Source organism: Silurus meridionalis, chromosome 13, assembly GCF_014805685.1.
Source record: "Silurus meridionalis isolate SWU-2019-XX chromosome 13, ASM1480568v1, whole genome shotgun sequence".
NCBI lineage: Eukaryota > Metazoa > Chordata > Actinopteri > Siluriformes > Siluridae > Silurus > Silurus meridionalis.
The window spans coordinates 9,905,073-9,917,879 of NC_060896.1; the positions used below are offsets into that span (position 1 = coordinate 9,905,073).

Below are 12,807 nucleotides of genomic sequence, written 5' to 3' on the forward strand. Positions count from 1 at the left end.
TTAAAATAAAAAAGGTAAAAAAGTAAAAGGTATGTTTGCAGAACAAATGGCACAGAACTTCATGTAAAGAACACCATCCCAACTGTTAAGCATTGGGGTTTATCAATCATGCTCTAGGGTTGTCCTGCAGCCAATGGCACGGGGAACATTTCACCAACAAACCTTTTAAGCAAACACCATCTGTAAAAAAGAACAATTGAAAAAAGGATGGCTTCTACAAATGGATAATGATCCTAAACACACCTTGAAATCCACAATGGACTACCTCAAGAGGTGCAAGCTGAAGGTTTTACCATGGCCCTCACAGTCTCCAGACCTAAACATCATTAAAAATCTGTGGGTAGACCTCAAAAGAGCAGTGCGTGCAAGACGGCCCAGGAATCTAATAGAACTGGAAGACTGTTGTAAGGAAGAATGGGTGAAAATCCCTCAAACAAGATTTACAAGCTGTGATACTTGCTACAGTGGGGTGATACTAGGTACAAACTATGCAGGGTGCACAAACTTTTGCTGCGGGTCCTTTTCCTTTTCTGTTGGATAAAAAAAAAAAAAAAAAAAAAAAAGATTTTGTTTAAATTATAAAGGGAATGTGTCATCTGTAAATTTATGCCTTTTGGAGATCATTTCATCTTCCCCTTGCTTAACTGTTCACGTTAACAGAAATTTTTACCAGGGGTGCCCAAACTTTCGCATGCCACTGTATGTGTAATATAACAAAATTACAATATGCCTGTGGCCAGATCTAACTTAAAATATATGTATTGGGTGGTGCTAAAGGCTGATAGAAAGAAAATGATGTAACACACTTATTCAAATATTTCATGCAAATGTAATATTCGACAGTGTAATGTAGAAGTCTGTATGAGTGCAAATCATCCACACAGATTGCATTCTTTCATTTCTTTAATAAATGCCCTCTATAAAAAACACTTCACTCACTGGATTTCAGTAACAATCGGCTGAGTGGGAGCGACAACGTGGAGAAATCTGCACAACTCCTGAATTGATGCGTTCGTTTGACCTAAACATCATCCCAATATTCGCACACAAATTCAGGAAGTTTTTTTGTGTGTGTATGTTTTGGAGTGCAGACTTGCCTAAAGCTTGTGTGTGACAAGAGTCAAATATTAAGGCATCATAAATAAACAGCCATAATTGCACTCCATTATACACATAATTGACCATGCTCATCAGAAACTCATTCACAAGAGCACACTAGAAAAATGAAAAACTAAGTCATTCACCAGTCATGCAAACACTACACATGTACAATACACACGCATGTACTGGACATGACAAAAGACTCTCTTTGGTTACTAGATGCTCCTAAAAGCTTTGCATTGTGCTCTATGTGTATTATAAGGATGTATGTCATACAAGAGCGCTGGGATACAGAAAGCAAAATGCTGTGAGTGAGCGAGTGAAACGTGACGGGAAAAATAATAAACACTGGTAACACCTTTTAAAATAGCACAATGATAACGGGTTCAGCTGGGTTTGAACAGATGTACAGCTGTGGATCTGTATCAGGGACAGAACAGCTGCTATGTCACTATGATAGAGATAAATTAGAGGAAGTAAAGATCATCATCGTGCTAACTAATACACACACCCTCGCACATGTCTTACTATCCTTCCTAAAAACTTTTCAAGATTGAAGAGTTAACATACATGTCACATGTACATTACAGTACAATGAAAATAATTTTTTGCATAATCCAAGCAATGTTAAGAAGCTGGGGTCAGAGCAAAGCGTCAGCCACAATACAGCACCCCGGAGCACAGAGGGTTAAACGCCTCGATCAAGAGCCCAAGAGTGGCAGCTTGGTGATATTGATATATATAATATATATCAGTCAACCGATATACAGCATTTAAACTATATGGACAAAGGATGGTATAGATCTGACCATTACACCTGTATGTACTTGTTCCCCAAACTCTTATCACACAATTGTACTATTGCCATTGTATTCTGTAGCATTTAAATTTCCCTTTAAAACCAAGAGGCCTAAACTTGCGCCGGCATCACAATGCATGAGCCTTTGCACAAAGCTTTATGAAGACATGGTTCGCCAAGGTTGAATTAAAATAATCTTGAAAATCCTGACTCTATCCACACTGAACACCATGTGGATGGTTGACATCAATGATCACCTTTACTCGAGCTCCTGTTTTTGAACGAGCACGAATCCCCAATGCCACAAAATCTAGAGCAAAGCCTTCTCAGAAGAGTGAAGTTTATGAGAGCAGAAAAGGGAGGACTAAGTCTGGGATGGGATGTTAAACAACGAGTGCCATAATAAGGTGTTCGCTTACTTTTAACCTCATAGTGTAAGTACACAGCTAATAAACCTAATGCATATAAGAAACATTTGAAGTTTAATGAGGATGTAATGTGTGTGTGTGTGTATATATATACATACATACATACATACACACATTACATCCTCATTACACTGTAATCACACTACGTGTTAGAAAACCCACTGAGATCTAACACATTCCTTTTTGTAAACAGTGAGCCGTTAGGGTGAAATCTAAGGGCTTATTGGAATCACGCAGAAATACCCTGCAGCTGTTAGGCACTGGGGCAGGATTCCGAATTCTAGGGTCAACGATCAATAATGTCTCACTTACAGCACTGGCGTGTTGCTTAATGGTGTGGAACGACTTCCTGATGGAAGTCTCATCACAGACCGCATTTCAACACTCACACCGGTTTCCCTAATTTATAACCAACAAATAAGAGTCTCAGATTACTGCGTCAATAAAACAAGAGCAAGGCATCAGTCCGGTGACGAGGATGCAGTGTTTATGCTATTATCTATGACAGGAATACAGCAATGTATTGGGGAGCTAATGTACCAGAAATGGATAATGCTGAAGATAATCCTTATCTAGTTCAGCATAATTTTTACTATTAGAGCCAAAACAAAAGCTAATGTGTGCATGGGGTTTAACACAGTTTCTTCTAAAATACAGGGATTTATTTTATATATATTTATCAATAAACCACTATAAGTAACTGATAACAGCAAAAACATCAATAATTAATCAGGAAAAAACAGGTTCAAGGTAAAACACAGTAAAAAACAGGTTTGTGGATACCTGACCATAAGTTTCACATGTGCTTTTTGAATAACAAATGACACATATAGTCCCCCCTTTTGCTGTTATAATAACCTCCATCCTCCAGTCAGCGTTCTAATGCATCCCAACAGTGTTCAGCAGGGTTGAGGTAAAAGCTCTATAGCAGGCCATCAAAATGTTCTTCCACTCTAACCTATGTAAGGCATATCTTCCTAAAGCTTGCTTTGTGCAAATGGACATTCATACTGGAATAGGTTTTAGTCTTCAAGTGAAGAGAATATTTTAAGATGCCACATCCAAAGATGTCCTTTACAATTGTGTGCCTCCAACTTTATGGTAACAGTTTGAGGAAGAACCACATATGGCTGGAAAAGTCAGGCGTCCCACAACTTTTGTCTATGTAATGTAGCTTAATGGGGAGCTTTTGTTTTGTATGTTGGTTTTGATTTTATATATATATATATATATATATATATATATATATATATATATATATATATATATATATATATATATATATATATTATATATTATTATATATATTATATTAATTACAAAAAACAATTTTACTACATGAAGTTTGTGGGGGGGAGTGCATGAAGGAATCTTTCGCAAATAAATAATTTCTTCTTTATAAATAAGGTGTAATGCTGCTAATATCAAGATACTTGCCAGCTTCAAAAAAAAGCTAAATTTTACAACAAATGTATGTAAATGTGCGAGACATGCTATTCCTACCTATCTGGTATTGTTTGTGAACTCGCAAGTCAAGGTTCACCTAAGTAAAAACCCAATACACTAATTTTTTACTTCCTGCATCCTTTCTCCTTCAGTTTTATACATGTCTCGCATACTGGTGTAACAATGATGTAAATGTCAGCACCTCGAATACAAAAATCCATTTCCTAAACCTCTGATAAGAAAATCTCAGTTGCACAAATGTACTGGAACCTTTATAGATTTTCCAAAGATATAAAACCTTCTTTATTCTCATTTCTTTTCTTCCATGAGTGTACGCCTAATATTCTATAATTTAAAAATAAGTAGATTTCAGGTGCCATGGCTTCATTAAAGTGTGGAACTATACTGAGGTGAAAAGACTGTGAGCTTTTTTTTTTTTTTTTTATAAAGAATTCTTCATGTAGAAATGAAATGAATTTCGTACAGATTCAGTGAAAACACTCGCTGTTCTTTCAGCTGTAACAGTGTTATCCCAGAGTCTGAAGTGTATTAAATGATACAGACCATTTTGCGAAATGTCTTTTTCCTCGCTTACATAGAAAAAGGTGCAGATGTAGCAAATGATTTCAGGATGGTAAGCGAACGGGACGGTTCTGGCGGTGGAAAGGTCCAAAGTGTAAATCAAACAGTGCAGATTTGCAGATGAATTTGGCACACTCTCTCTGGAGCTTCCTGCCAGCTCGCATAAAAAAGCATAGAAGACAGAAAAAAGACAGAAAGAAACGACAAAAAAAACAACAACAAAAAAAAAAACTTGGGGCTCTTCTCAAGGTTTGCCAAGCTCAGTAACACATCTCAAAGCAAAGACATAACAGATATATTCAACAAATATGATAAAACCTAAGCAAACCTATGAGAAGATACATTTTCTTTGAATTAAACAACATACAGCATCAGCAATGTAACAAAAAGAATATAAATAATGTACAAAAAACAAAACCCTGAAAACCCTGACACGGACATTTAAATAAGCTTTAAACTAAAGACAATAAAAGAAATGCACATGCACGTAAGTAAGGAGCCCTTGTTTGAGAAATGGAGACCGATTCCTGGAGAAGTCATCCAACTTTAGCTCTGGAGTCCAGACCGTAGTAGCCAACCTGCACCAGAATGGCGATGTCGATCAAAATCTGGGTCATCCCACACACCCAGAACTGGGCAGGGCTTTCGTTAATCACAAAGTACGTAGTCTTGAAAAGGTCACCGGCGGTCCACAGGAGGACCATCTTAATGCTGGGGGAGGGGGGGGAGAAAAGAGAAAACTAAATTGTTATCAAAAAGAACATAAAGAACATAAAGTACCACATGACATAAAAAAAAATAAGAAGAAACTTCAGAAATACCTAAAAAGACTCCAGTTAGCTACTGCAAACCATTTCCTTTTTAATGAAATCCCAGGGCTCAATATGTGGCAGGGGACTTTATTAAAAGTTGTCAAATTGCAACGCTTATTCATTCAGCTTCCTTTCTATACAACCACTTTAAAAGCAGAGGAGGACAATATTTCAAAGCTAGTCTGTCGTCTGAATGCCCGACGTCTCAAAATTACACAACCGAATGTGATGCCTTTTTTTTAGTATCATTAAGCATCAGAGAATAAAAAAAAAAAGAATAAAAAGAGAAAAAAACATTTATAGCTAAAATTCCCGCTAGCAGGAACAACAATCCATTTTTATTGAACGTGAATGATCTCAGACCCGCTAGGAGGCTTCAGGAGGAACAAGAGAAAATCCTTTCTCACCTTCATTTGCCGCAAATGCCAATACAAACTCTCTGTGGAACTCTCAAAAGAAAGTGAGATTGGAAAACTTTAGGGAGACTGGGGTCTTTAAGGAAGGAGAGTTGCACAGACTGCTTTTCTCTGTAGGTTAATTGTCTTTCCGCTCTCTGTGGTATTTACGAAGTGAAAGCTTATTCGTTTTTTATCGATACACTGAGAAATGCTGCAGGCGAGTGCAGGACCATCCGTCAGCTGTCTGAGAACACGGAGAGTGGATTCAGCATTCAGGGGAACGTCCTAACAAGAGAACTACAGGAAATAGACTCGGTAAACTTTTAGACCAGTCCTCTGTACACTTATTTAGTGTGGACTCATCATGTCTCCAGTCTCCCGTGTCCTTTACCCCTAAATCTAATTTCATTCTTAACTGCTGCTGGCATTGTTACAACATCTCAGAAATAAGCTGACGATGCTTTCATGGCCCATCTCTCTGGAGATGAAGGCTCATCTAGAAAAGAGTGGACCTGCCATTGTAAAAGATGATGCCTGTCTGTTTCTCTGACAGCTGCTTTGATATTGTGTCCTGCAATGAACTTGGGCCTTTAACTGCAATAAGGTCAGACCTTATGATGCAAAATGTGTGGAAAATGCCATCAAAGAGTGGCTCAGCTTAGATGCCTGTGGCTCTGCCAGTGTCTAGCACTACAGTAGTAACATATGTAAATCCCTCCTGGCTTTCTAAAGTCTTAGACAGAAAACAAGTGCAAAGCCAGATAGATTTCATACTTATAAAAAAGAAAATTTCACTTCAGTGCTGCTTGATTGAATGGCACCATGCTCTATGAATACAATAGAGAGAATGAATCCCTATCTCTCACTCACACACACACACACACACACACACACACACACACACACACACACACACACACACACACACACACACACACACAGTTCACTTGTAAGGAAAAAATGCGATATGCAAAATTATTATTATAATTTATTTTATTTTATTTTTTTATGTCTGGTAGTGGTTAATTTCATATTCATCTCATTTAGATCTTTTGAATAAGGGGTTCTTGAAACCTGATATCACAGCTTATACTAAATTTAGGTGACTTATACTAAATTTTGTCAGTAGGGTTCCTGGTGGTCTAGTGGTTAGGACCCGGGTTCGATCCCTGGTCAGGGAACCAACCCCAGCCACTCTGAGTGCTGGTCCCAAGCCCGGATAAATGGGAAGGGTTGCGTTAGGAAGGGCATCCAGCGTAAAAACATGTGCCAAATCGAACGTGCGGAACATCAATACGGATGATCCGCTGTGGTGACCCCTTATGGGAGAAGCCGAAAGAAAGTTTATACTAAATTATGTCAGTAGGTTTTTCTTAGCTAAAGGAGCAGATCTGGAAGGAATCATGGATACAGAGTGCTCTGGTGAATTGAGATATTTGAATGCTGTCATCTACCTACTCTCACACATATTCTCTCTCTCTTTCTCGGTACCAGTGACCAGTGTTCCTATGGATGAAGTTCTTTTAAATTAGAGACCACTCTATGCAGCTGGGGATGGTTCCACTTTAAAAGAAGGAAATTCGATTAACTGTTTGTTCAGCATTTTCCCCTCGGAGCAGCTCTCACAGTAGGTTATAATATAATTACGGCTGTCAATCAATTAAAATGGTTTTAACTCATGATTAATGACAACTCATCGCACCCTTTTATGTTTGTGTACTTTAAATTAATGCTTTTCAAGTTTTGAATACTCTACTCAACATGGGCATGGACAAATATGGATCTTTATGCAAATGTATGTTTATTATCAGTGAAAACACACTCTGATAATAATAGAAGCATGAGGACAAAATATTCTTGTCAAAGTTTTAGAGTAATTACGGTGTTTTAAATCACACAAATCATCAGGACACCAAAGAGAACTTTTGTTATGTTTCCTGATGATTCCTAGCCACTAGATGTTCCAAAATTATGCTATGTTACTACTGTTACTGACCACAGGTTTGCTAAAATATTATCATATTTCTTCTCATGAGAATGGAAGAAAGTGAGGAAACAGTTGTACATGCACATGCATAAACACTGAGCCACATTATGATTTATTAACATGAATTTAAATGCCATACTGGAATGTTTGAATTTATTCACAAGTTCAACTCATCACCAAGTTCGGCAATTTTCTAACAATTTCATCGCAACACGTTCTCCTGGTGTATTAATCAGACTAGCACATGTCCAGTACACACCTACACAAACATGAGTCTTGTAAATAAACCTTGTCATAATAATGATCATCTCAGAATTATTGACACCACTGATAAAGTATTATCCCATTAAAGAGTCTAAGCTCTAACTGAAGCAAATTTATGGAAAAAAAAAGTTCTCATACAAAATTCTCTAAAAAAAAAACAACCCTTGCATCACAATTCATAACACTCATCCATTTAATACCCTTACAGACAGAACAGAACTGAGTCCCATAATGCTTGGAGAATAATGATGAAGATTGTACTAATGGTGAGTACATTATAAAATTTCTGACCACTTTTCAATACCCAACCTCTCCACATCCTGTGTCCAGTAAAACGCTTAATACCTTACACTAATTGACTGGAAACTCTATTTATCAAGATGATTGATTGCTAAGTTAAGATGCAAAGCATTAACAATAATGACTATTGATTAGATACTGATGTAATATAAATTTACAGCACTGTTTTACAGATTATGTTGGATTTTCCTTTACTTGAACTATGAATGACAAAGCCCATGTGCACAAAGACAGCTTCATAAAAAAATGGTTTACATGGGTTGGAGTCGAAGATTTTAAGGCCAATCTAAGCTATAGAGCTTTGACCTCAACCCTACTTTACACCACAGGAACAATGACTGCACTTCAGGCCTCCTACATCAATAACTGATTTTACTAACTCTCTTGTGGCTGAATGAGCAAAATCTCCACAACCACACTCCAACATGTGGTGAAACATCTTCCCAGAAAAGTAGAGGTTATTATTAAAAGAAAAAAGGAATGTATGTGCATGCTAGATACTTTTTTTGTACTAGGTATACTGGGCACTATTTAACACAACTGTTACAAATGTTTACTGAGTGTTCTAGTGACTAGGAGGCCATGTGGGATTCACTGTCTTCTATTCTAGTGTGACAACTAACAGAAGATGGTGGATTTCAATGTCAAGGAATATAAAACCAAGAATGCTTTGCTGGAAATGGAATAAAAATATTTAGCATTGACACTGGTGTCTCTTTGCAAGATAAATTTGATGTGCTGTAGTGTAAAAGATAATATGCATTGCATAAACATACATCTATTGCAAAAGCATTGGGTCTGTGGCAGGCTAAAAATAAGAATATTCTAATTTACTCAAAAACCAAATCTTTCAGGGCACTGACAGCTATTCACAGCACTTGCAGACTTCCAACTGTGATTTCAGACTATTGCACATTCTGAAACGCACTGAGAAACAAAACTTGCACAGTTGTGTGCAGTTAAGCCCAGCTTGGAAATTAAAGTTCTACAGAAATCACTCAGCATGAAGGATTTCTACAAAAATGCTACCCTGTAGTTCCTCTCATAGATCCCTCCTTCAACTTATAGCCTCACTACATTAATCCCTTCCTGTTCTTCCCAGTCCATCCCTCAGTCCCGCTTTCTTACTGCTAGAGCTAAGAGAACGCAAACATCGTTACAAAGGATGAAACATTTAAGAGGTAATTAGCAGAGGCAGGTCATCTCTACACAAACAATACATCAGCGGCACATCACAATGGAGACAGAGAGACACTTATAAGTTGTTCATCTCTCACCCAGAGAACACAGAGTCCAATGTTTCTCTACAGGAAGTCGCACCCTCACTTACTCACAACTGTTCCCAACTCTCCCACACGCGCACAAAACCACTTCTCTCACTTTCTGCCTGGCTTCCTCACCTCTAAGTGTGTTGCTGAATTGAGAACAGACAAACGAAATGTCCAGCAAACATTTGAGCTGGACTCAAGGGGAAGAACAGACTGGAAATGTTTACGGCAACTGAGCCTCGTGGTTGGCTCTCATGGGCTGTTTTACTCTTCAGTATATACTTAACCCTGGACTCGTCCTCATCGATCAATCAAGACTAATAGCCAGACACCAAAGCACACACACAGACAGACAGACAGACAGACAAACACACCCACACATTGTTTGCAAAGAGAAACCATATCTGATCACAATGGGAGTTAAAGGAACAAAAATAAAAAAAGGTTGAAGAAATTAAAAAAAGTTTGAAAAGAAAAAAAGCAAAATTGAAGAGAAGAAAAGAAATGTTTGGAGAAAAAGTTAAAGAGAAGAAAAGTGGAAGGAAATAAAAGACAAGAGAAAAGAAAGCAAAACAAAGAAAAAAAAGAAGAGAATAAAGATAATGCAATGAGAAAAGAGAAGAGATAACAGAAGAGAAGGGGGAAAAAACAAAACGAATGCTATTACAAAGGGAAGTTAATAAAAAGAAATGAGAAATAAAGCTGAAAAGAAGAGAAGAGGAGAGGAGAGAAGAGAAAAGAGAGCTTGACACTAAGACCTGCTTCAAAAAGAAAATTACTCTAAAATACTGATAAACATTGCTAGTACTAACTGTAATGGTGTTTATGGAAAGCGTGTGTGTGTGTGTGTGTGTGTGTGTGTGTGTGTGTGTGTGTGTGTGTATGTGTGTTTAATTACGTTCAAACACATGACATGAAAAAATAAAACTCTTAAAGCATTATTGACATTAGTGAGATTTCACACAAATGAACCTCGCTCTAAAGTGCTAGCTCTTTACTGTAGGCACTCTGTGGAAGAGTGAGAAAGAGAGAATGAGTGTGAGTAAGAGCGAACGAGTGAGAAAGAGACTGGCAGATGGAAAGAAAGAAAGAAAGAGATTTCTTTAAACATTTATTACGACAGGAAGGCAGGAGCTCCACTAACACCCGAATGCCATAAAGCTCGAAGCGTTCTGCACTTGAGAGATCAGTGGAGATGAAATGAGCTGTCTCGTGTGACTGTAAGAGAAGGGGATTGAAGAAGAAAAAAAAAAAGAAAAAAAACAACCTCACATGAAAACATAGGTAGCAAACGAGATGCGTCCGGAGAATTGCGCTGACAGTTTTTTTAATCTGAGGCTTTCTCTCATCTCTCGTCCCGTTTCCTCGTATAATTTTTTATTGCGTGAATCCCTTAAAATAAAAGCGGGGTGAGTTTGTGAGGGAAAAGTGACAGGCGTCAGAGAAGCTAATACACAGCAAAAGCCTCAGCAACACACTTAATTAGCTGCAGCTCCAAGACTCAACCAGATCTGCAGCTACACTGAGGATGAACTCGGCAACTCGGCAGGATGCTGAGAAACGGAAGAGGGGTGCGGAGACACAACAGTGGTCAAGCCGAGTCCAATGCAGAGCAGATTGAACATAAGCACGTGGACAACCTACTTAATAAGGATGACAGATGGTGCGAATGTCATGTGAAGTGTCATTACTGAAAGCGGTGAATACAGAGGATAAGCACCGGATCATGCATTCCCTATAGAATACATAGGAATATAAAGGATCTGATGGAAAAAGAATGATAGAAGAAAAGCAAAGAGACACAAAGAGAAGAAACAAAAAGAAGGAATTAACAAGATAAGAAGATAAACAAAGAAATAAGACAAAAGAGAAGCAACAGAGAAGCGGAAAGACATGAAGAGACCATAAGGCAATATCAGAAAAGAATGAAAGGAAAGAGAGGAGAAGACAAATGAGAAAAAAAGATGACAAAAGCAAAGAAAAGAAGAAAAAGAAGGAAAGTAATTAGAAAATGGAAGGGTAGAAAGTAAAGAGAATGAAAAGAATAGACTGAAATCAATACAAGGAAAGAAAAGAAAAGAGAGAAGATTAAGGAAAGGAAAAGATAACAGAAAAGAAAAGAAACAAAAGAAAGTGAAATTAAAATAAAAACGTTACGAGACCATAAGGCAAGCTGGGAAGAGAATAATAGAATAGAGAGAAGACAAAGGAAAAAAAGACAAGAGCATAGAAGAGAAGTAAGGAAAGGGAGAAAGTAAAAGCGAAAGAAAAGACAAATTGAAATACAAGAGAGAATGATAAGAGAAACAAGAGAACAAGAGATAACAAGAGAAAAGATAATGAAATGGTTGAGAAGAGAAGAGAGGAGAAAAGAAGAGAAGAGAAAGCAGAGGAAAGGAGAAATAGAAACAGAAAAGATGCACAGGAATGAGGCAGAAATGGTTTAACATCTTCTCATCTAATTTCTCTCAGTTTAAAAGGCTGAAACCTTCTCTCCAGCTCTACATCACAAACTATTATGTGCAGCTCTCTGGTCCAAGCAGAACCCCCTGCAGTCCTGCCTCATTAATATTCACATATTTACCCTAAAGCTTCTACTGAACCCACCGAGCCTTTCATAAATATTTACACCACTGACCTTTTCCTCCTGAGAGTTTCCTCTCCATTGTGTGTGCAACCTGACCATCAGATTAAAAAGTGTATAGCAACCCCTGATTGAGGAGGAAATCCAAAAATGAAGGTTGTTATAGTTCAGCCATACGTGTCAGATAGCATATAGCCCTTTCTAGAGGGATACGGATGAAACTCCGGCAATCAGCACCAAAAACAACCCAAACACCAAACTTTGAGGTTAAACCCGCAAAGAAGCTACTACCCACGACCCACGACCAGAAAGCATGGAAAATGACTGTCAGAAATCATACTGACTTCAAAGTCACCCTCAGCCACAAGCTAACAAAAAGAAAAGAACTTTCCCACATTTTAAAGCTTTGCAACCTGAAACTGAAATGGATACACTCACTGATGCTTTTAATAGAAACACTATGCAATTAGCCAGTGTGGTGTTTTAAATATTTCAGAACTCGCTGATCTTCTGGGAATTCCATCTATAATTCTTTCTAGTATTCAATCAGTGGTGTAAAAACAAAATCATCCAGTGAGTCGGTGGTTATGTAGGCAGATCACACTGTGCAATCATGGTCAGCAAAGAAGCATCTTAAAGTGAAGATCACACTGGATTTTACTCGGGTCAGCGCAGGTTCAGGTAACTGGGCGCAGGTTCATCACAACCAGACAAGCGGAGACTGGAAAAAGTCTCCAACATCTCTTCAGCAGGTCCACCCAGATGTTAAAATACATCTTATAGATTGAGCTCACTTGTGTACAATTAATCACATGACCTCACAGTGGAACCCAAAGAA

General features: G+C 37.9%; 1 protein-coding gene across 3 annotated transcripts in view; it reads right to left on the reverse strand.

Annotated features, from left to right (window-relative positions):
• Positions 1–885: 885 nt before the first annotated feature.
• si:dkey-246g23.2 (solute carrier family 66 member 2) overlaps positions 886–12,807 on the reverse strand; it is a 66,585-nt gene continuing 54,663 nt past the window's right edge. For all 3 annotated transcript variants that reach the window (XM_046864801.1, XM_046864799.1, XM_046864800.1), the window contains one exon: positions 886–5,067. In XM_046864801.1, coding sequence (XP_046720757.1) covers positions 4,893–5,067 — 175 coding nt within the window. In that variant the 3' untranslated portion in view covers positions 886–4,892. The remainder of the gene's footprint in view (positions 5,068–12,807) is intronic.